At 50.0% G+C, this 24,407-nt stretch overlaps 1 protein-coding gene and 1 long non-coding RNA gene across 8 annotated transcripts in view; one reads left to right on the forward strand and one right to left on the reverse strand.

Annotated features, from left to right (window-relative positions):
• The window catches only part of Tmco4 (transmembrane and coiled-coil domains 4), a 77,218-nt gene that overhangs the window by 5,391 nt on the left and 47,420 nt on the right, over positions 1-24,407 (reverse strand). For 6 of the 7 annotated variants that reach the window (XM_048443380.3, XM_048443376.3, XM_048443379.3 and 3 more), the window contains 2 exons: positions 22,071-22,155; positions 1,503-1,620 (listed from right to left, as the gene is read on the reverse strand). In XM_048443380.3, the coding sequence (XP_048299337.3) occupies positions 1,503-1,620; positions 22,071-22,155 (203 nt within the window). Of the gene's footprint in view, positions 1-1,022; positions 1,129-1,502; positions 1,621-22,070; positions 22,156-24,407 lie in introns of all 7 variants that reach the window. The other variant, XM_085690392.2, reaches the window with a different exon arrangement.
• On the forward strand, positions 16,664-21,540 carry LOC146894102 (uncharacterized). Its single transcript, XR_015002182.2, has 4 exons — positions 16,664-16,876; positions 17,120-17,902; positions 19,248-19,459; positions 21,196-21,540. It is a non-coding gene; the product is annotated as an uncharacterized LOC146894102 (long non-coding RNA).

The following is a 24,407-nucleotide window of genomic DNA, read 5'->3' on the forward strand; positions in this document are numbered from 1 at the left end:
CCTGAGCCCAGGCAGGTTGGGCCTCAGCTGACTAACTGGGCACAGTGGGACATGGTGTAGCCTGAGCTGGCCTCAAACTCACAATCCTCCCACCTCAGCCTCCAAATGCAGGGATGGCATGTGGACACCAGGGTGGTCCGCTGGCACTCTGAGGGGCTTTGACCCACACCTGGTGCCCCCTCCTGAGATGAATCCCTTTAAAGGGGAACCCCACCATTTGCTCTTCTCCTGCAGGCTCCTCCATCATAGGCCTTCCACTGTCTGTCCCTCTGCCTTCAGTGGTCACCCAGAGCCTCTGGTTCACCCACCCCTCCAGTTCTGACCTCTGAGCACTGCATTGCCTTACAGTGTGGGCTGCACACTTTTGCTCAAACCTGCAGCCACTTGCCCCAGGTCCCTCATATGTATGTATGTATCATATATATGTACATATTATATATGTGTAATTTTTTCTTAAATTATAATATTTAAAGTTGGGTCCCTGAGACCCAGGCAAGCGCTTGGCTCAGTGGACTGCATACTTGCCTAGCACGCACGAGTCCTGCTTTAGATCCCAGCACCACATAAACCAGAACTGGTGGTGCATGTCTGTGCATCACAACACTTGGGAGGTGGAGGCAGAAGGATCCTTGGTTATAGAGAGTTCAAAGCCAGCCTGAGCTATAGGAGAACCTGCCTCCAAAAGATAACAGTCACCGTCTCCTCCTTCTAGGCTGCTCTTTGATTTTGAGCTTAGAGCGTCATCTTCTCCAGGTGACTTGGTCATCATCCTGTGTTTTCACTGCAGGTCCCTTATCCAAAGCCCTTGGGACCTGTGCCTGTGGTGGTTTATGAGGCTCGCGATTTGTATGGCTAACCAGCCTGCGGCCTGTGCCATACAGGATGTCCTTGCAAGCTTGGGATGGGGGCGCTGCTTTGTGGGAGCTTGAGGTTATTGTGCAGAATGAAATTCTGAGGGCCTCTCCTCAAGTCCAAACAGGGCTGACCCCCCCTCCAGTGGATCTCCAAGTCCCCCTGCTTGCCAGAGGTCTTGTTACCCAGGGTGCTGGCTCTCCATACTGCCAGCGGCTTCTTCCATCTTCCCGCTCCTGCTCAGAAATCATGTTCCAAAACAGAGCCTGGATTCCACTGCCAATGACACGCGTGCATGCCCTAGCCTTAAAGGGCTCCCGTTTGGCCCCCTGGTGTGTTTCAGCCTCAGGTGCCACCCCCACACTTCCCCTGCAGTTCTAATCTGTTGAGTCATCCTGCAGGTGACCTTGGGCCTGACGGGGGTGGGGGAGTGGAGAGTACTACGAGACCCTCCTCTGTCAACGGTCATCCTGCAGGGTGAGATGCTTTCCAGATCTGAACCCCTGGCCCTGGCTGCACAACTGAGAGCCAGTGGCCAGCTTCTGGTATCTTCTAGCATAGAGGCTTCCTGTCTCCAGCAAGGGTGTGATGGGGCACTAGGTGTTCAGGAAATATTGCTTCCTTCCCCAAGGCATGAGGTTCGGACAGACCTGCAGTACCCATTGACGATTCTCCCGGACACCACCTTCCGGAACGGTTCCCAGGACTTGGGGTCCCCTTCTACCGGTGCGCCCAGAAGGACCACATCCTCGATGATCCCTTGGCAATCTGGTGAGAGAGTCCGGCAGAGTCTGTCAGTGGTCTATGCCACAGTGGGTCCCGATGGGAGGGGGTAGGGTGGTGCATGTGTGGGATGGGATGGGGGAAGGTTGGGGTGGCAGGGGGCTTAATAATGATAAAGGCGATCATTGCCACATACACATACATACTTGCACATGGATATACATACGAAGTGTTTACCTATGTTGTTCTATTAATAAAAATTACTATTGGGGTAATTGAGGTAAAAAGATATTGGGGTAAAAACCTGATAGATCCAAAGAGTGGTGGAGGAACGATCACCTGACCCTAACTCTCCACACTTCCCAGATCTAAAAAGCCGAGAATCTCCTAAGCGCCTCACTGTATCTCCCTGTGTCCCCCATCTGGGTCCTCCAAAATCTCTATAGCTAATTCCAGTCAGCCAATCATTGACTCTATCCTCTGATTCAAGGTAAACTTAATTAGTAGTCTTGGAGTGTCAGTACGAACAAATATCCCATCACACACACACCACACACACACACACACACACACACACACACACACACGGCAATGGGGCACACACACACACACACACACAGCAATGGGGGGGTGGCACTTTCAGGGCTCCAGGCCCTGACTCAGACCCTTACATACCTGATCTATTCCTGCCAAGTGTCGCTGTCACAGTTAACACCGGCGCAGTGACACAGACAGCAGGTAGCACAGCTGAAGCTGGAACCAGGGCATCCTTTCAGCATCCAAAAGCTCACACTGACTGAGAACATGGATGACCTGAGAGGAGATGGCACCAGCCCAAGGCCACACAGCTAGAGAGAATCCAGCAAGGACTACAACCCAGGGTACCTGGATAGCTGTGAGGTCCCTGGGACCATTCTGTCTTCTGATGCAGTAACCAAGAAGGTCAAACTGTGTGGATCTCTGGTCACCACTGGGCCAGGACCTCTGGGGTGGGCCATTTGGATGCATCCTTTGCCCCAGGGAATTCCATCTCCCTGGAGAGTGGCCTTTCTGTCATGGGACAGCTGGTGGAGTGCCACACCTCCTTGTGGCCAACAGGAAAAATAGCAGGGTTTCTGAGCCATTGCTAGATCCAGGGAGAGCCCTGGCAAAAGCCTAAAAGCCCTTGAACTGAGACTAGTTCAGCCTAGTCACTGAGCCTCCTATGGTAGTCCAGAGTGAGCGCAAACCAGGACGGACTGCACACGCGTTTCGCCATTCCTGAAGCCCAGCCGGCAGTCGCCTCACTAAACCTTTCTTTCTGCTCTCGGACGAGTTTGCATTCAAAAGATTTGTTCTTTGCAACGGGGGTAAAACCTGAACACAAACTACAAGGTAGGCTCTCAGAAACCAGACGTTAGTTCAGGGCAGCTGCAAGAACCATCCACTGTGGAATCCCGAATGGGCGGTCCGAGAACATTACCCACCCTCCGAAGGTTCTAGAAGTGGAGAGGACAGGATGAGGCTGTGGCAGGGACAAGGACTGTGAGAAAGGCACGGCAGCAATAAAGCTGGGCATGGTGTCACACACCTGTGGTCCCAGCACCGCTGAGGTGGAGGTGGGAGGATCGAGAGTTCCAATATAGCAAGTTCAAGGCCAGCCTGGAAAACAGTCAACCAGTCCACCCCCTAAAAAAAGGCTGGAACTTTTGAACCCCAGATAATTTAGGCCTTCTAGGCGAGGTACAGAAACGTCCTTATGAGGGGCTGGGATCATCACTCAGGGTTAATGTGCTTGTGTAGGCGTTTCTGTCCCTGCATTGAAAAAAAAATCCTGATCAGGTTGCACCTTCAGTGTCCAGCAGCCCCTCCTAAGGACACGCGATCTGGGGTCAGGATGTGGAATCAGCATAGAATGCACCCACTTTTCAAGACCAGCAAAAGACGCCAGAGGGCCAGGGAGATGGCTCAGTGGGTAAAAGTGCCTGAGTTTGATCCCAGGAACCCACAGAGTAGGAGAGAACAAGTCAAATTGTCTTCTGACCTTCACCTGTGAACAGAGGCATGCGAGTATGCATGTGTGTGCACATACATCCCCCATCCGCGCACACACACTACACACATACATACACACAACACACAAACAGTACACATACATACACACACAATACACACAAACAATACACATACATATACACACACATACATAGCAAACACACATACACAACACACACACACACACATGTAAGTAAGTAAGTGTAAAAAGTAAAGATGCCAGAGATGAGCATTTAACAGCCCTGGCATTCTTTAGATGTGGGGACAGTCTGCCAAAGTCATTTTCTGGTTCAGACTTTCCCTCTTGTGAAGGTCTGAGTTGTTAAGTACAGACCCACAGGGCTGAGGATGCAGCTCAACAGTAGAGCACTGGCTTAGCATGTGCCTTCCACCCCCACCCCCAGGCTTATGAATATTCATATTTTTATATAAAAGGGTGTGATGATCTTTTAAGTTCAGAAGTCACAGACACGGGCAGCTTTTGTGCTTGAATTTCTCCAACCACTCCTTAGATCTTATTCATTTTCTGCTATTACCATGGGGGTGGGTGGTCCTCCATCCTATTACCATGGGGGTGGGTGGTCCTCCATCCTATTACTATGGGGGTGGGTGGTGGGTGGTCCTCCATCCAGCTATTACCATGGGGGTGGGTGGTCCTTCATTCTGCTATTACCATGAGGGTGGGCGGTCTTCCATCCAGCTATTACCATGGTGGTGGTGGTCCTCCATCCTGCTATTACCATAGGGGTGGGCGGTCCTACATCCTGCTATAACTTTGGCAGTAAGGAGGCATCATGCCTCCCGTTGAAAAGGAAAGCTTGCCAGTCAAGCCTTTGCCCTCCGCTCTAGGATTTCCTGTCATCCCATGCGTGGTCAGGCACCCTTCCTTCCACTGGTCTCTTTGCATTTACCAGTTCTGTTACTCTCTAGCCCAGGATCTATCCATCAGAAATGGGAGTCAAGGCTGACGATGCAACCGGGCTCTATCTCCGGCATCAAATGAACTGAGCGTGCTGGTGGATGCTGCAATCCCAGCATCAGAGAGGCAGAGTTTTGCAAGAGGATCAAAAGTTCAAGGTTGTCGTGGTTTGAATGGGAATGGCCCTCATTGGCTCATATATTTGAATGTTTGGTCTCCAATTAGTGGACTGTGTAGGAAGGACTAGGAGGTGTTGTTGGAGAAGGTGTGTCACTGGAGGTGGCCTTCCAGGCTGGCTCTCTGCCTGCTGCCTGCGGATCAGAATATGGCTGTCAGCTACCTCTCCAGCACCTGCCTGCCTGCTTCCATATTCTCCACCATGATCACAGGCTCACTCTCTGAAACTGAAAGCAAACCCTCAACTAAATGCTTACTTTAATAAGTTGTCTTGGTCATTCTGCCCCCTCATAGCAATGACACAGTAACTAATACAAAGGCCATCCTTGGCTATATTGCTAGCTTTAGGCTAGCCTGGGATACATGAAACCTTATCTCAAAAACAAAACCAAACCCCAACAGAGCAATTGAAGAATGATAACTGGAGACAGGCCATGGAAGAGTATCTCACTGTTGCTCCTAAATCTCTTAAAATGTTTTATTTTTCTTTAAGTGTTTTGTCCGTGAATATGTACATGAGTTGTATGTGCAGTTGTATGTGGAGGCCAGAAGATGGTTCATTTGATCCTATGGAGTTAGGGGCAGCTGTGAATTGCCTGATGTGTGTGCTGGGAACTGAACTTGGATCCTCGGCAAGTACAGCCCAGTGCTCTAACCACAGAGCCAGTTTTCAGGTGCACAGGAAGCAGATGCTCTGCCATAGCCATCCTCCATCCCTAGAGGATGTGAGAAAACACACAGAACATTTCCCATCTTGTCATTTTTGTTTAGCTTGAGATAGGACCTCGTGCATCCCAGGCTGGCTTAGAACAAGCTACGGAGTGGAGATAGCCTTGGACGGGTGACCTTTCTACTTCTACTTCCCTGATGTTGGGATTTCAGAAGTAGGCCACCACTCCAAGTTAATGAGGCTCTGGGGATGGAACACAGGGTTTCACGCATGCTACGAAAGCACTCTATCAAGTCAACCACATGTGTTAAAGTGTTCAGTTCAGGAGACTGGAAAGAGGGCTCAGTGGTTAAGAGCTCTTGCCGAGGACCCTGGCTCAGTTCCCAGCACCCAAGTTGGGCAACTCACAACCAAAACCCCAAGCTCCAGGGGATCTGACACCCTCTTCTGGATTGTCTGGGCACTCACGCCCCTACGCTTAACGAAAGAATAAAAATAAACCTTTAACACTCAAGAGTTTGCTCAGTGGCGTCAAGAACATCCATGCCACGGTGCAGCGTTGGTCCTTCACTTTTGCTGTTGTTTCTGGTTGTTTGGTTTTCCAAGACAGGGTTTCTCTGTGTAGCCCTGGCTGTCCTGAAACTCGCTCTGTAGACCAGGGTGGCCTCGAACTCACAGAGATCCCCCTGCCTCTGCCTCCCAGGTGCTGGGATTAAATAGTGTGTGCCAAGGCTGCCTGTTCTTCCTTCACTTCTGTCACCATTTTGCTCTCAGCCTACACCTCTCGGCTGCCCCCTGGACTCCTGGCACAGAGCTTGCACCTCATGGCACTCCTAAAAGTCTAGAGACAGCTGCCTTTACTTTTTCTAAGGCCCATCCAAAACCCAGAAGGTACACTTTCCCCAGGGTCAGCCTTGAATGGATGTATAAATTCTAAAACCAAGCATTTAAAGAACACAGGGGGTCAGCTTCACCCATGGAACCCACCGTACCTGCTCTGACTTCCTTTAGTCTCCCTGTCCCCACAGCGGGCCTCTCTAAAAGGAGACTGATATACTCATGACGTTCACAGAGCTTTGGACGGCTCCCCAAATGGCCAGAGAGGCATAAGCACACTCCCACATGCCCGTCACGTCAGGAATGAGACTCTCTCAGTTGGAAAGCCCAGAGCGTCTCAAGTCAGACCTGCAAAGTCGATGAATCTTGTCCCTCCCATCAGGGGTTCATCTGTGCAGAGAGTGATAAGAGGGGAATGTGGGGTGCGGGTGAGGGGGGGGTTGGGGAGGCTGGGGGGTGGAGGGGCAGCATCTGCCAGCTGTAGATTTGCAAGAAAGGCTTTGGAGAGGATCTGAGCTGTGTCAAACACAAACCAAGTCCATTGAAAAGATACTGACACACGCATGCCATGGAGGGGGAGGAAGCTATAAAGGGAGAGATGAGTTGGGAGGAGCGGGCTCTGGCTGCAGTGTTGCCCCCATGGGAGGCTCACACTGGCAGGAAATGGTCCAGAGGAACCTGTTTGGCCATCTGATCAGGATTTGAGATGGAGTCTTTAAAAGGCCCCCTAAGCCTTCATTTCTGCTCTCTTGATACCCGCACAGAGCGAGACAGCTATTACTGTACCCCAGGAACCTCAAAATTAATCTGTTCCATCTGGCTTCTCCTGGCTGCTCCCCAGGTGGGCTGAAGTTAGGTCTGCCTTGGTTCAAGCAACTGGTGGGGCCAGCTTCATGGCTGGGAAACAAATCACACCAACTGCGATTGTGACTTGTGTGTTTCCGTGGCAGTGAGAGGACCACATGACGGAGCCACTGCCAGCTGTGTATTCCTGCTGCTGTCTGGTGACAGCCAAGCTAAGGTTTGGCCAACTGGGAGTGTGCGGATTCTAGAGTTGGGCTACTCAAATAAATCGTTAAAGAAATATTTTATTAGTATCATTAAAATTACATCTATGTATGTCCAGGTGTATGTGCCCATGAGTGCAGGGCCCAGTAGATGCCAGAAGCTGTCAGATCCCCCGGAGCAAGAGCTACAAGCAGTTCTGAATGGCTGGACGTGGGTACTGGGAATCAAATTTACGTCCTCTGAAAGGGCACTACTATATGCTGTTAACCACTAAGACATTTCTCCAGGCCTCTTTTCCCCCTTTTTGAGACAGGGTCTGACTTTGTAGCCCCTTGCTGGCTTGGAACTCATTATAAAAATAGACAGGCTTAGAACTCACTGGGATTCACCTGCCTCTGGCCCCAGAGTGCTCGGAATAAGAGCATACACCACCATACCTGACTTCCTTTAAAAGAAGTGTGTGTTTGTGTGTGTGTGTGTGTGTGTGTGTGGTGTATGCATGTAGCACATGCATGTGTATGTGCATGTGGGTAGAGGCTGGATGTTGATGCTGGGTGGCTTCCTCAGTTACTGTCTTCCCTATCTTTAGGAGACAGGATCTATCACTGAACCTGGTGCCTACCAACTGGCTAGACTGACTGGTCAGCAAACTCTGAGGCCTCAGTTGTCTTCTGACACAGATGGCACAGCCAAGCCTGGCGGTCTTATGTGGATCTGAATTCAGGTCCTCACGTTTGCAGCTACAGGAACTTTAGGAGCCATCTTGCCCTTTCTAACACCCACCCTACCTACCCCCTTTAAGTTTTTTCCCCATGAGAGCGAGTATACACACACACACACACACACACACACACACACACACACACAACATACATATCAGGCTGGTTTTGAATCTGTAATCCGCCTGCCTCAGCCACCTAGTGTGTGCCACCATGCCTGGCTCTCTTTTTATCTTTTATTTATTTATTTTTTAAGTAAATATTTTTTATAATTTATTTATTTAATATGTATACAGTATTCTGTCTGTGTGTATATTTGCAGGCCAGAAGAGGGCACCAGACCTCACTACAGATGGTTGTGAGTCACCATGTGGTTGCTGGGAATTGAACTCAGGACCTTTGGAAGAGCAGGTAATGCTCTTAACCACTGAGCCATCTCTCCAGCCCTCTCTTTTTATTTTTTAACCATCATCCTCTGACTTTAAGAAAAGTTCAGGACCAAGTGATATTGGGAGTAAGCTGACCTCCTCCATTCTACCATGGGAGATTCAGCCTCAGAGACCTACAGAAGCTGTCCTGGTCACATGAGTACCAAAAAGGATTTGGCTAATTCTACAATTCACCTCCCTCTCACCTATTCCACTTCTCTTTGTGATCTGATACAATTATGAATTAAATGTTTTGACAACTATGATGCCTTCTGAAACTGAGTTATTACAAGCCGACCACAGGTACCCATGATGACGGCTACTTCCCATTTGGCGGTTGTGAGAGACAGCCTGGCACCCTGGCAGATACCCTAGCATCCTGAAAATTCCAAGAAAACTGATACCTGTTGACTAAGCTGAGGGTACATCTGCCCCACATGTCAAATAGAAGTGGGTGGACAGGTACGGCTAAGAAAGAGAAAGAGAGGCCCATGACCTACTACACATTTTCTCTCTGTTATTTTTCATCACTGGGGATGGGAACCAGGGCCTCGTACATATTAGACAAGTGTTCTGACACAGAGCTATTCCCCTAGCCTTTGGGTTCTTAGTAGCACTGTGGTGGTTTGAATGAGAACCACCCAATTGACTCATATGTTTGAATATTTGATGTCCCGCTGATGAAACTGTTTGGGAGGGGTTGGGAGGCGTGGCCTTGCTGGAGGAAATGTGTCCCTGGGGGTGGGCTTTGCTATTTCCAAAGCCTATGACATTTCGAGTTAGCTCTCTCTGCCTCATGCTTGTGGACAGAGCTCTCAGCAATGGCTACCGTGCCATGCCTGCTGGCCTACAGCTCTCCTCCCCACCATGGTGGTCATAAAGACTAACCCTATGGAACCAGGAGCCTCAAATTAAACAGCTGGCTGTATAAGTTGCCTTGGTCATGGTGTCTCATCACAGCAATCAAAGAAAAACGACGACAGAAGTTGGTACCAGGGAGTGGGTCGTTGCTGTGACCGTCCCAACTCCGCTGTTCTTCAGAGAAGGTAGAAGTCTTTGAGACTTTGGAAGACAATAGTGCTGTGGACTGTGCAGGCCCAGCTCAAGAGGTTTCAGAGGGGAACAAGATGAGTAGCCGGGCTAGGGACCATTCTTGTGCTACCGTGGCAAAGAATGTGGCTTTTAGCCCTTGCCTTAAGACTCTGCCTGACGCTAAATTGAGTAGTTTTGGACCGGTTTTGTTGGTTGGAGTCTGTATTCTGACACACAGGATCTAGGCTTTTCCATCAAAAAGGTTAACATTTACTTACTTATTTACTGACCAGGTCTCACCTAGCCAGGATGGCTCCAGACTCACTATGTAGCCAGAGCTAGCCTCCACCTCTCAGGTGTTAGGATTCCAGGCATGCACCACAATGTTCCTTAATTGAGTGTGGATAATTTGGAAATACAATTTCTCGTAAACTGAGGACTCTGGTCTGTAATTGGTTGTTTTTATTCTTTAGTCTTGGCTCTTTGGGGGTCTACCACCCAGCTCCCAAATAAATCTCACAGCGGGTTTTTTGTTTTGTTTTGAGACAGGGTTTTTCTGTGTAGATTTGGACCCTATATTAGAACTCACTCTGTATACCAGGCTGGCCTCGAACTCACAAAGATCAACCTGCCTCTGTCTCCTAAGTGCTGGGATTAAAGGTGTGCACCACCACCGCCCAGCGCTTATTCTTTCTTACGAATGCCTGGCCGTAGCTTGGCTTGTTTCTTGTTAGTTTTTCTTAAATTATTCCATCTACCTTTGGCCTTTGGGCTTTTACCTTTCTCTATTTCTGTGTATCTTTTCTTTCCTTTTTATTCCATATCTGGCTGTGTGGTTGGGTGGCTGACCCCTTCTTTTCTCGTGCCTCGATTTTCTCTTCTCTAGGTTTCTTCTATTTATTCTGTTTGCCTGGCAGCCCCACCTATCCTTTCTCCTTCCTAACTATTGGCCATTCAGCTCTTTATTAGACCAGTCAGGTGTTTTAGGCAGGCAAAGTGACACGGCTTCACAGAGTTAAACAAATGCAACATAAAAGAAAGCAACACATCTTTGCATCATTAAACAAATGTTCCACAGCATGAACAAATGTAATACTTCTTAAAATAACATTTGACAACAGTGATCTAGCTAGGAATAGACTGGCTGCTTCTGTGTTTGTGCACACGAGTAAAGGTGGTGGCCACTGCTCTGCACAAATAGTCCCTGCTTAGTAGTTCGAGGTGAGCCGTGTTTATTCCCAAGAGCCTACTAACCAGGCATGGTTACTCCCTGCAGCTCAGGACTTACTTCTGGAAAATCCTCAGGCATTCATCTCTCTCCCCTCTGCTCTTCTTTTAGATTTCGCATTATATGTCTAAGAAACTTCCTCTTTTCCATTCCCTTACTCCCCTCATGATGCATCATGGGTAATTTCTACACATGAATCTCGCAGTGGTTTCTCTCTTTCTCTGTCTAACCTGCTACTGAGTCACCCAGTATGGTTTCCACCCTGCTTTCTCATATCTAGAAGTTTCGTTTGGCTTATTTTCAAATCTCTCATTTTTTATTTTTATTCTTCCAAGCTCTTGTTCATCTGTTCCTTTTCTTCTATCCTTTTCCTTTTCAGACAGAATCTCTATATGAAACCCAGGCTGACCTGGACCTCATGGTCCTCCTGTTTTGGGGCCTCCTGGATGCTGGGGTCAAAGGGCTCTGCACTGCCACCCCTCTGGCTTTTTTCTACATGGTTTGTTTGTTTAGTTTTGTTTTATTTTTGAGACAGAATCTCACTATGGTTGAACTGGAACTGGATTTGTAGATCGGGCTGACCTCGATCTCATGAAGATATGTGTGCCTCTGTCTCCCAAGTGCTGGGGTTAAGGGAGTGTGCCACCACATCTCTGGCTCTTTACTATTCACTTTCAGCCTTTAAATCTATGGCTTCGATAACTGTAATGTGCTGTTCTTCTAGGCATGAGGTCTGAGCCCAAGGCTTGTTTCCTTCCGCCTCAGCCTCCTAAGGGCTGGGTTACCAGCCTGTGCCCTCACACCCTCCCAATACCTCCTTTGATTTTCTAGTCCTTTCTTGTTTCTTCACCTCTTGGGGGCTCCGTTCAGCACTTTAAGGAGTATCTGCTGCAACTTCATTAGCATTTATGGGGTGTTTGTGATGGAAGAATTTACACAGCAAGTTAGCAGGGAGGCTAATTAGCTTACATATTTGCCACTCTAGAAAGATGCTAATATCCACCTGTTTCTGCCCACCCCCTCACGTTCTGGCTCTCTGGCTCTCAGGTTTGCTCTCTTTAAGACAGGAGCTCATCTGTAGCCCAGGCTGGCCTTAAATGTGGCAATTCTTCTCCCTTAGTTCAAGCGTGAGTTACCACACCTACTATTTATTTATTTTGTTTTGCTATTTCATTTTGGCAGCAAGGAGACTTAAACTTAGGGCCTCGTACACGCTATATGAATTCCCTGCCACTGAAATGCATGCAACCTTTTCCCCTTGCATATATTTTATTTTTACTTATTTACCTATATATATTTCTTTGAGACAGGATCTTATGGTGTACCCATGATTAGCATGGACCACATATAGATCAGACTGGCCTCAAACTCAAGAGCTCTACCTGCCTCTGCCTCTCAAAGGCTGGGATTAAAGGTGTGCACCACTATACCTAGCTTTCTCCCCATTTTAAAGAAGATGGGGTCTTACTCTGTTGTACAGATGGGTCTTGAACTTCCGGACCCACATATTCCTCTTGCTTTAGCCTTCTTTCTGCCCGAATAACTGTGACAGCACAAGGCTTTGCAACGCTTTACTGTTTTTTTGGAACGGCCGATGTGGCTGTTGATGGAGAGCAATGCTTATCCCTTGCCCGGGCAGCCCTGCGTTGCCAGTTTTGGATGCTAGAAGGACTGAGGACTGCCACGACCTGGGTCTCTCAATGTCCTTGGAACACGAGTAAGTGTCCACGGACCTCCTAAGCCTTGACTCCCACCTCAGAAGCATCTCCAGCCGCTAGTGGCTCCCCTTAAGCCTAGAGAAAACGATCCTACCTTGAACACGGCTGTAACTTTCTTTTCCTTTCCTTTGACTGGACTGTGCCATGAGCCAAAAATAAGCCCTTCCTTCTGTAAGTCTCCACTAGTCAGGTATTTGGGTCACAACAGAGACTAATACCGCACTCAGCCATATTCTCATGTGGAAAATGTCCCAAGAACCCTGAGCTTTCAGGCTGTCGGGATGGTTCTTTGGGAGACTGTCTGCACACAGCTGTCTATCAACAGGTAACTATCAATCCCTTCCCTACTTTGTAGATTTAGTGCCTAATAAATGTTTATCCAGGAAAACGAAAGCGGGGATCACACTGGTGGCCGTTTCTCAGGAAATCTGAACAGCTGCCGAGTTCTACACAGCCTTTCAGTGCAAGGCAGTTTCTCCAGCAGGTGCTTCTAAAAGTCGGCTTCTGAGACCTGGTCATGGCAAGTGGCTGCTGGGCCCTCCTCTTCTGTGAAGGGTGTCCCCCAAAGCCACAAGGTGGAGCTGTGCTGAGGGTGTCCCTAAGTAGGGCAGGACCTCAGGAGCCCGCAGGGAAGGTACACCATACAAGGCCAAGCACCACCCTCATGGGACAGTGGGAAGAGCAAGGATGTGCGTGTCAGCAAGGGGCGGGCCTCCTGGGCCTCCTGAACCAGTACTCTGTGTCAGAGTCCTTAAATTAAATTGAAAACAGAGATAGTAGTCAGAGGGTGGGGTGGGGAGAAGGAGGAGAAGGAAGGAGGAGAGAAGGAAAGTGAGGGAGCTAAGAGTAGAGATTGAGGAGGAGAAGAAGAGGAAGGGGAGAGATGCCGTCAGGTAGGAAGGGAGCCTGCTGGATGACTGGGCCCTATGGTTCTGGGCTCCGCACACACTAGCCTCTCCTGCTCCTTGGCACACTGGAGAGGGGGCAGTATTCTCCATCTGAGTTCTGCAGAGGTCAGGCGGGGCTGACTAACTCCACACTGTGGTGGCTCTCTGTGTCTGCGATTAGCACATGCCAGGCTCACGAAGCTCATCAGCTAATAGCCACGAGATTGCAGCATGTAAAACTAACCAGATGGAAGGCTCCAGACTTGTGGCTTAATTGAGTCTTCGGGTCCCCAGGCGTGCACCAAAAGTCGCAGCGGTAATTATCTGAAGAACTCCCCACTGGGGTTCCCCAGTACAGCTCTCAGTTCAAGCTGATAAAGATCTTTCCTACCTGGCATTTCCACAGCAGCCTCCAGCCTGACCTTTCTAATGAGTAAAGGCCAGAGACACTGAGACTCAGCTGGCTGATTAAGTCTGAACAGAGCGCCTAGGCCTAAGCAGACCACACAAGCTGGGTTGATAGAAGGCCTTGTTCTCTGTGGAGCTGGCATCTCCATGTCCCCATGTGTCCCCTTTTAGTTTTTTTTTGCCTTGACTAAGAGGAAGCTAATAGCTAAATTCATAGCTTAATTACAGCACAGGCTAATAATAGAGAAACACAGTGTGCCCTGCTCTTTTCTTTTTCCCTTCCAACTTGACATAGGCTGAAGTCATTGGAAAAAAGAACTTCAGTTGAGAAAACATGCTCGGCCTGCAGGCAAATCTGTGGGGCATCTTCTGGATGAACAATTGGTGTGGGAGGGCTCAGTCCACTGTGGGTGGTGCCACTCCTGGGCTCTATAAGAAAGCAGGTTGAGCAAGCCATGATGAGCAAGCCAGGAAGCAGCGCCCCTCTATGGCCTCTGCTCCAGGTTCCTGTTCTGCTTCGGTTCTTGCCTTGGCTTCTCTCAGAAGATGAGATGGATACACTATAAAGTGTAAGGTGAAGTAAACCCTTTCTCCCCCGGAAGTTGCTTTTGGCCATGGTAGTTATCACAGCCACAGAAGTGTTGAGACACAGGGTAATAACGACTGTAGCCTAAGCTCCTGCATGGCTACTGTTTCCTGGCCAGCCACGTACCTAACTTCTTTAGAGATGCATTCCCACTTCATCGAGTGGCTAGTCCTGTGAACCAAGCATCCCTGGACCTTTTTCTTAAGAGACTAAATGTGAAATTTGCTTACTCAGCTGGGAACAGTCAGTTAGGTTTGGATGCAGGCTTGGCTATGAGCCCTTCTGGATCCAGGCTTTGCTCTCTCGCATGGAAACTTCCAGATGGCTTTATATCTCCCATACAACCCCACCCTTCTCTTTGTGGTATTGGGGATTGAACTCGGGACCTTGTGCATGCTAGGCACACCCTAGCTCTGCTATGCACATTGATGTATTTTCTGGCCTTCACTGTATCAGAGCCAAGATGGGGATAGAAGTGTCTACTTCTCAGTGCTGCTGGTGTTACTCAGTGAGAGAAAACAGGCAAAGCCTTTCACACGGGGCCTGTCACTTTGTCCACAGTCGGCAAGAGGCAACTGTTAAAACCCAGACTAACTATGACAGGCAGTGGCATCATTTGACCAATCAGCCTAAAGTTTGGGGCGTTGAAATGACGTGTCCAAGGTCACCCAGACAGAAACCAGCAGAGTCTGGCCTTGAACTCAGGTCTGTAAACTCTGCGACCAGGGCTCCTTTGCTCCCGTGACTCTCCCCGTTGTCCTGCATCTTGAAGAGACTTGGAAGGGTGACAGAATGAGTCTGTAGATGGGGAAGGGATGGGGAGCCAGGTGGGGCGGACAGAAGGGAGGGACCCCAGAGTCCAGCAGAAGCAGGCTTTTTAATTGCTTAGCAAATATGCCCCGAAGCAGGCTGGCTCAGCCCCAACTGTGTGGCCAGGGTCACTGGGCAGAGACAATATGTAGCGCCCTTAATTAATTCCCTTTCAGTCCCTCTAGAACGAAGAGGAGAATAAATGCATAAATAAGCTGAAGCAGAAATTGATTTTTTTGGTTCATAGGGCTTTTTTTCCTGGCGGAGCCAGCCAGTATGAATCAGTCTCAATTGAGCTCTCCCTCCAACTGTCCGATTTTAAAACCCTTTCAAAGCAAATACAGAGAGAGAAAAAATAAAGGGATGGTCCATTATGATCCGGGGCCCAGGGTCTCGTAGCAAGCACTCCAGCGGAGGCTCTGCTTGGCAGCAGGCACCATCACCTTTACCCCTGCCACCAGCTGGCATCATTCCCAAAGCAAATTGATGCTGTTGGCCGGGAGACAGACCACTGCGGTGTGTGTGGGGGTGCTGTTTATTGCGACTAATTCTAGCATTGCTCATTTCCTGCCCACTTGGCAGGTGTGCTTCCCGTCTGGGTTTGGAGAGGGCAGTGGGGGTGCGGTATAAACAGAGTCCATGGGAACTGCTGGGCAGTCTAGCGTGTGGCAGGGTCACTGGGAGTCTAGGACAGTGGGTCAAGCCGTTGGCCCTGGCATCTGTGCACTGTGGTGTCTGACAGGCTAACTAAGGTGGCTCATGACCCTGCCCTTCTCCTCCAGAGGCCTGGGCTGTTTTCATCTGTAGGAAGAACTCAGTATGCCTCATGGCTGTTCTGCCTCCTCTGTCTCATCCATAAGCCAGTTAGCTGCAAATACAGAGGAGACAGAATGGACAGGGCTGATCCCGGAAGCGGGAGGTTGCTCCTGGAAGCTGTTTTTGATGACAGTAACTATCTCCAGAGCCTCATGCTCAGTGTCTGAAGTGGTGGAAATAATGGTTTATACCCCAGGGTGCAGTGTGAAGAGATGTCAACCTTCACTAAGTGGCTTCCAGGAATGTGCCCTGCAAGGTAGGAGGAGTGCCCATTTCAAAGCACTTGCTGGGTTGGATGACAGACACGCCCCCCCCCCCCCCACCGCACTCTCAAGACCCCACTATGTCTCTGGAAGGGTGGTTAATTTCAACCCACCTAGCTCCATGAGGTAAGGCTGCCTCTGCCATCTTTCCACAGCCTGGTACAGAACTTGGCACACAGCAAGCACACCATAAACGAGGTAGTGGAGTGGAATACCATTGTGGTCTGATCTGGGATGTGGTTGTGGTTGCAAGCATACCACCAGGAGCGGCTTCTGGTAGGGCACCCTACCCACTGAGCTATCCCACTGGCCCTGTGCCCAGGTGGCTCTGAGGTGTACTCCTAGGTCACAGTCACTCACAGGCCTGTAGGGCAGGTGTGCAAAGAAGCAAGCACAGGGAAGGGCACCTGGGGAGAGTGAAGAGTAGCCAGGAGCTGCGGTCTAGCATTGGGGTGGATGTCACATGGCCTCTGCCGGGCTGCCTGCCCTGCCACCCGCTGACCTGTGATCTGGCTCCACAATAAGCTCAGTGCCCTGATCCGCGGCCATGCTAATCAGAGCTCTCTCGAGGGCTGCTGATTACACAAGCTACTGTATGTGAGGGTTCGGCACTTCTAGGTGCAGGAAAATATAGTTCATGTAAATGTGATTGCTGCTACTGTTGAAGGAGAACCTTCCAGATGGAGCAGGGCTGACGCTGGGCAGCGGTCGGGTTAGAAGCAGAGATGCGAGAGCACTGAGAAGGAACACGGGTTGGCTGGGTAGGTGACTGCTGAGTGTGGCTGCAGCCAGAGGGGGCAGAAGGTGATAGAGAAGATGCTGGAAGGGAGGTCAGCTGTGGGCCTTGGTTGTCACGGTGAGCTCTGCAGAACCCTGAGATCTGGGGAATTGCTGTGTGTGTCAAGTATGGGACTGAGCACACATGGGTGGGCTCCGGGTGGTCCAGTGCCCACCCCCTCCAGCAACTCATGTGTGGGATTGACTCAAGTGCTTGTTTGTTTCAGGGTTCAGAGACTTCAGCCTTCCATCAGCATCAGTCAGCTCCAGTTCCATCTAGCATCCCAGCATGCCAGCATCTCCCACCATCCCACAGCAAGCTTCTCGTGTAGGCTGTGGAAACCCCAGGCACACCACTTCTAGATGCACTCTGGAGCCCCACCTCCATCTATGTTGATGACTACCCAAGAGGACCTCTCTGCAAGCCCCAGCTACACGATGCCTTCCATTGTTTGGGGTCCACTTCCTCTCTATACAACACTAAGGAGGAAGGACGCTGGCTCTGCACTAAGACCTTGTAGATGGCTTTTTTGTTTCTCATCTGTGAAGCAGGGAGAGAGCCGCTACAGCTATGCCCACCTCCTAGGACTGCTGCCGCTGTGTGTCGGAGAGGAAGAAGGAGCTGAGAAATGATGAAATGCTTGCATAAGCTCAGAGCATGGCTGTTGCCAGTTCACACCAACTCACAAGTGGGTGACCTTGCTTGCTTCCCTTGCCCCAAGTCAAGCTCCTGCCAATGCTAAATACCTTGACATGACAGACTGTGGGGTGACAGACCCTACCCATCTGGAGTTCAAGTCTGTTGTGGGACTGGAAAGGGGACACTATGATGCTCAAGGACACGAAGTAAGGTGTTCCGCCATTTACAAAGCACTTCCCTCCGTTCCTGTGCCCTGTACAATCGATCTTAACAGCTTACAGATGGAAATCAGGCTTTGCTGAGTGCACGCATTGGAGTCAACTGCTTCCACATCTGCGATCTCATTTTAACCCCTTAACCAGTCTTTGGGGTAAGTATACCAAGTCTCATTCTAGGTGAAGACTGGTAAGTAGTACCTGGTGACAAAGCCGAATGAGTTTAGCATTCTTACCGGCAGGCCAGGAAAGGTGGGAAAGACCTAGAGAGAAAGTTGCTTTGGGAGCCGTTACTACCAAAGGCTGAATGTGGGCACACCCAAGGGTCATGCTGCCCTGGCCAACCCCTGAGAAGCCACCTGCCCTTATCTCTCTCTTTCTTCTCTCTCCAGCTTCCAGACACAACATGGGGGAGGCAGTTGCTGGGCAGTCTCATTTTAACCCAGCGACCAGGTTAAACGGTGATGGGACTCAACATGCCCAGTAGGGGAACGGAAGCTTGGCTTGCACTAGATCAGTGATTCTCAACCTATAGATCGTGATCCCATTGGGGGGTTGAGTGACCCTTTCACAGGGGTCACATATCAGATACCTCTCATATCTGATATCATCTATTTAATGATAATTCATATCAGTAGCAAAATTACAGTTATGAAGAAGCAATGAAAATAATTTTATGGTTGGGGTCACCACCACATGAGGAACTGTATTAAATGGCCGCAGCATTAGGACGGTTGAGGACCACTGCCTTAGATGGATGGTGGTAATGTGTAATGCGCACCACCATCTTGAGGCAGAGGCTTTTGTTGTTGTTGTTGTTGTTTTGTTTGTTTTCTGTCTCCCTGAAGCACTGTTGCTACTGATAAGAGCTTGTCACTCTAAGTAAGGAGCCAGGTGCAGACTTTGCACATGGGCTGGGAAATAACAAAGGCCTCCTGGGGGAACAGTCTCAGAGAGCAGTGAGGAGCCTGCAGCAACATGTAGATATACCGGTGAAGCCATGGGGCTGTCCTGGGGTCCCAATTGTGACCAGCTGCATGAGGGGTGCAGTGGAGATGGAGACCTCATTAGGCTGCCAGAGAATCATGGCAAGTGATCTGGCTTGGCCGTCTCAAGCCCCAGTGTTCGGAGAGGTGGTTTTACAACAGACAGGATGTCGGGATCTGGGATACAAGAGGGCAGTGTCTTATGGGTGTCTGCCTGTTTGCCTGGGATTGGTACTCCAGGGAACTACCAGAAGCAGAGTATATCCCAGGTGGCCACTGTCCCTGAAACCTTCCAAAGACCAATACATGCAGAAATGACCTAAATCTAGCTACCTGCTGGCAGCAAGGCCATTGACTTCACAGCCAGAACACAGCCTGTGTCAGATCAATCAGACCATAGGCAGCCATTAGCTCTCGAGCGTATCTGTGTTGTACCTCTCTGAGTCTAAGGGTGCTTTGTTACGTAGTGCTACTGTGATCAAAGCTGACTGATACATGCCTCTTGACTCTTTAGAACATGTGTTTTTAGACAGAAGATTTCATCACTTGAGAAGTTTCTCCTAAGAGAGCTAAGCAGTGCAGTGATCACTGTATAAAGTAGCCACATAGAACACAGCAGTGGGAAACTGTTGAGACTCAAAAACGTCATGGGAGGTGGCAAAGAGCTGAAGAAAAGAAGACACTGTGGCTGTCTAGGGATTCATCCAGTAGTCCAGAGTATCACAGGTGAGTTACCTGAGGTAGGTGGATTGACTTGCTATATCATTATCCATATTATCCATATCTTATTATCCATCCATCCATCCATCCATCCATCCATCCATCCATGGTACCCAAGAGGGGAAAGAATGTGTATAGAAAGAAATGTCCAACATCCTCCATCTTTACTAATTTTCACCCCCATTTCCTTGCTCGTTCTTGCTTGACCTCAGCTTGGATTTTCCTTGTGAGCATAGCCCAGAGCCAGTTGCCAGGCCCTTTTGTTGCCAGGTGGTTGCAGGTAAACCAGAGCTACTTGAAATAGGACTACAGTGTCTTCATTGTTACACTGACTAGATACAAGCAGGGGAAGAAGGCTGCTATAAGCTAAAGGAGGTGGGAGAAGGGGTCGAGGCCAGCGTTAAGGGTGGTAGGCATATCCTCGTTGTCTGTAACCAGGAGAATAGGACCTACTGTTAATCTGATGGTGGAGACATTTGGTCCATAGGACCTACTGTTAGTCCGATGGTGGGGAGACATTTGGTCCACAAAGAGCAAGAATGGACCGACCACACTCCTTAGCTCTGGGACTTTTCCAGAGCGCTTTGGTAATGCCAGCGCTGAAACGGATTCTGGCCTTTCCATGTCTAGCTGATGACAGACACGCCATCTTTCTTTGCTCTCGCTGGCTGGGGAGCAACTGTGTCATGTTCTTGGGCTGACCAAGGAGTGGGGCAGCTCTGTACGAGCAGAAACTGATGGTAAAGGCTTCCCAAGACATCCTTGCACTGTCTGGGTTAAAGATTGGCCAAAACACTGTATGGACACCCCACTTACTCCTCAGAACGAGGGGTAGGACCCTCAATTCTGTAACTGGGGGAAAGGAAGCTCAGAGTGCTCAGGTCTTGGCAACAGGGGCCGCCACTCCAGCTGCTCATAGCCTATCTGCCCTGGATGTGCGGGAGCTCTCTTCCAGATCTTTCTTTGGTCTTCAGTGTCTTGCATCTGTATGTGCTACCAGGAGGAAAGGGACCAGGGAAGCTTGTGTCCCAGCAAGAGTGGCAGAAAACTTTGCAGCTCACTCCCCAGACAGCTTCCTTCCCCACAGCTTCTGCAGATGTGTCTGGCAGCTCTAACCCACCAGTGGCAGCCCCCTCCACCTGGCTTCTCTCACCCACCGGTGGCAACCTCCCACACATGGCACCTTTCACCCAACAGTGGCAGCCCCCCTCCACCTGGCTTCTCTCACCCACCGGTGGCAGCCCCCTCCACCTGGCTTCTCTCACCCACCGGTGGCAACCTCCCCCACATGGCACCTTTCACCCAACAGTGGCAGCCCCCCTTCCTCCTGGCTTCTCTCACCCACCGGTGGCAACCTCCCCCACATGGCACCTTTCACCCAACAGTGGCAGCCCCCCTCCACCTGGCTTCTCTCACCCACCAGTGGCAGCCCCTTCCACCTGGCTTCTCTCACCCACCGGTGGCAGCCCCCCCAACCTGGCATCTCTCCGTGACCGGTGGCAGCCCCCCCCCCCACCTGGCAGCTCTCCCCCACCAGTGGCAGCCCCCCCACCTGGCAGGCCCCACAGACCTTTGGTTGCTTTAGCACACAGAGATTGACACAGGGGCCTTACACACTCCCCAGGGTATCTACGGTAGGTTGAATGTGGCCTAGAAGACTTGCTCAGCTAGAATTTGTGAATAAAGTCTTTCTGAAGAAAGGGTCTACACAGGTGTAATTAATAATCTTGTGATTGTCCCAGGTCAGAATGGGCCCTAAAGCCAATGACCCCGTTCTTAGAAGAAGAGGAACAGGAAGTGGTGCTGTGGAGAATGGATACAGAGACTGGAATAAAGAATCTACAGTGTAAGGATCACCAAGGGAGGCCAGGAACCACCAAAGATGGTCAAGAGCAGCTAAGGGATGCCAAGGGCCACTGAGGGATACCAGTGGCTACCAAGCACCACTAAGGAATACCAAGGGATGCTAAGGACTGCCAAGGACCATCTAGGATACCAAGGGCCACAGAGGACCTCCAAGGACTGCCAAGGGTCATTAAGAGGGAGCAAGGACCGTCAAGGACCAACAAGGGATGCCATGAACTTCAGTTAACAACATGAACTTCAAGGGATGCCATGAACTTCAGATAACAACAGCCAGGGACTGCCAAGGGATGCCAAGGACTTCAATGAACTAACAATAGCATGGATCACTTAGGACAGCCAAGGGATGTATGAATTCAATGAACTAATATCAGCTAGGGGCCACTAAGGACAGCCAGGGACAGCCAGGGGATGCCAAGCCACTAGAAGTTGGAAGAGATAATGGAGGCTCCTTTTTCTTGGGTTCATGGCGAGCGTGGTCCTGCAGACCCCTTGACTTTGTGCTTCTCACTGTCACTCCCACGCAAGAACATGCATCAGAGCACCAGGGCCACTGTCGTCATGATGGGACGGTCTGCCACCCATGTCCTCTAGGTACAGAGCTAACCCTCTTTCCATGTAAAGACTATTCATTTTAACTGTTATTTTAAGAACTGGGAATACACTGTGCAAAACTCATGACTCCAGGCCCAGAACCAGGGTCCTGGGGGCCGACTTGAGAAGGGTGTTTGTTTGTGACAATGAAGGGACTCACCTTGTTCCTGAGCCATTTCTTGCAGACAGAAGTAGATGACTCTGGCTCCCAGGCTGAACCCAACCAAGGTGACAGGTCTCCGGCCCTGAGGGGAAACAGGACACAGGTGTCTGGAGAGGTTACAGCATGTCAGTCCTTGCATGGACTGCAAACTCCCCCTCAACTCTTGCTGGTGTGTGCAATATCCCGGTTCCCGCACTGAAGTGTCAATCAGTGGTGTCAGGGTCCTTGCACATGCAGGAGTTGGCAGCTATGGAGCTGGCTTCCTCAAGAGCAGGCGGCCTCTGGCTGGGCTGGGCTAATTCCCTTTCATCTCAAGCCATCATCGGCCATGGCTCACCTTCCCAGCTAGACAGAACGAGCCAATGACAAGGACTCCCTCCCTTAGACTCATCTGCCTACGGCAAAGGACTGGGGTGATGTGGGGTCCCTCTGGGGATGGAGAGATTAGACACAAGGTGCCATGTGATGAGGAAAAAGTAGAAGGGCAGGGGAAGGAATGTAGGGTAAAAGGGACAACTGGAGCCAGCCAATCACTGAGCACCCTGACTCTGAACCCTGAGCCAGTGAAAGAAATACACCCCGGATCTGAGACCTGAGCCAGGGAAAGAAACATCTTTATCCCTGAGCCCAGGATCAAAGAAACATGCCCTGACTCTGAAACTAGTGTCAAAGAAACACACTTTGTCCCTAGAATCAGAGCCAGTGAAAGAAATGTACCCTGGTCCTAAGATTAGAGAGTCAAAAAACTAAAAAGGACCAGTGAAAGAAACACAGTTTGGCCATAAAGTCAGAGCCATCTCTGCCCCTGACCAGCTAAACTGACCAATCCCTGAGCAGGGAAAAACTAACCAATCCCTCTTCTCCCTGGGAAAACTCCACCCCTAGGAAGCACTATATAATCTTCTCTGCCTGTTCAGTTAGAGGCTACCTTTAATCCCTCCCTGGAAGAGGCAGCTACTCTTCTGAACTCCTCCTTCCCAAATAAATCTCTTTCTCAAAAGAGTCTTGGGTGACGATCTTCATTCGTCGGCACAGAATAGAACTGGCTGAGATGTTCCTTAGGGGACTGAGCTGAAAAACCTTGATGAGACGCTCCCTTAGGGGGCCTGAGCAAGGTAGAGCAGAACAGAAGAACCTTGCTAGGACTCTCCTTAAGGAGAGCTGAGCAAGGCCGAGCAGAAAAACAAAAAACAAAAAACAAAAAACAACTTTTCGCCAGAGCCAGAGAATGCTACATTTCTGCAGGGCCTTCCCCTTTAGCAAAAGAAGTAACATCTTGGTCTGTTGTGACTCTCTAGGAGAGGAGCAGGATTGCTATATTCTGTGGGGGAAACCATCCCCTACCTCACCCCAGATTCAGGTAGCCTGGCTTTCCTATAGTTAGGACCTGTCCTCCAGGGTGAAGCTGTCCTATTGCGGCTCCAGCCTCCAGAGCTGTCCTATTGCGTCTCCAAGAACAGTCTAGCTTCTGCAACTCTACAGCTTTAACACATTTTCCTACAGGGAACTTTGTTTTCCTGGATAGGAAATGACAGGATATTGACTGGGGAGCCTGGAGGAAAGGTAAGGCATGGGACACGCTAAAGAAAAAGAAATTGGGCAGCAGGGTCCAGCTCCACACAGGAGGCAAAGGAGCAGGCGCTCAAAGTTGCTGAGCGTCTTAGTGTCCTTTCTCTCTCTCTCCTGATTCTTTCTAGGCAGACAGAGAGGAATCTTCTAGAAGTCCTTTGTAGTTAAGGGTGTTCCCAGGGTGGGAGTCCTGGCTAGGAAACTGAAGACCAGGGACAGCTATGACTTCTGGGAAATGTCTTTCATTTCTATGTTCCGACCTCTGAAAGTCTGGACTGTGTACACGATGGTGGCGAATGCCCTCAAGCACAGAGAGACACCAGTGCTTAGCACAAAAGGCACATGACTGAAGGAGCCCAGGCTCCCAGAAGACAGTGAGATGATCTGAATGAGAATGGCCCCCACAGGCTCATGTATTTGAATGCTTGGTCCCCAGTTGGTGCAACTGTTTGGGAAAGATTAGGAGGTGTGGCCCTGTGGAAGGAAGTGTTTGACTGCTTTGCCCATGTAGAGTGGCACAATTAGGAGGTGTGGCCTTGTTGGAGTAGGTGTAACCTTGTTGGAAGAAGTGTGCCACAATGTGGGTGGGCTTTGAGGTCTCCTATGCTCAAGCTACCCCCAGTGTGGTTCATAGTCTCCTGTTGCTTATAGGTCGAGATGTAGAACTCTCAGCTACTCTCCCATACCATGTCTGCCTGCACGCCACCATGCTTCTCACCACTGTGATGATAACACACTAAACTTCTGAAACTGTAAGCCAGCTCC

The sequence above is a fragment of the Myodes glareolus genome, chromosome 6 (assembly GCF_982192425.1).
Source record: "Myodes glareolus chromosome 6, mMyoGla1.1, whole genome shotgun sequence".
Taxonomy (NCBI): Eukaryota; Metazoa; Chordata; class Mammalia; order Rodentia; family Cricetidae; genus Myodes; species Myodes glareolus.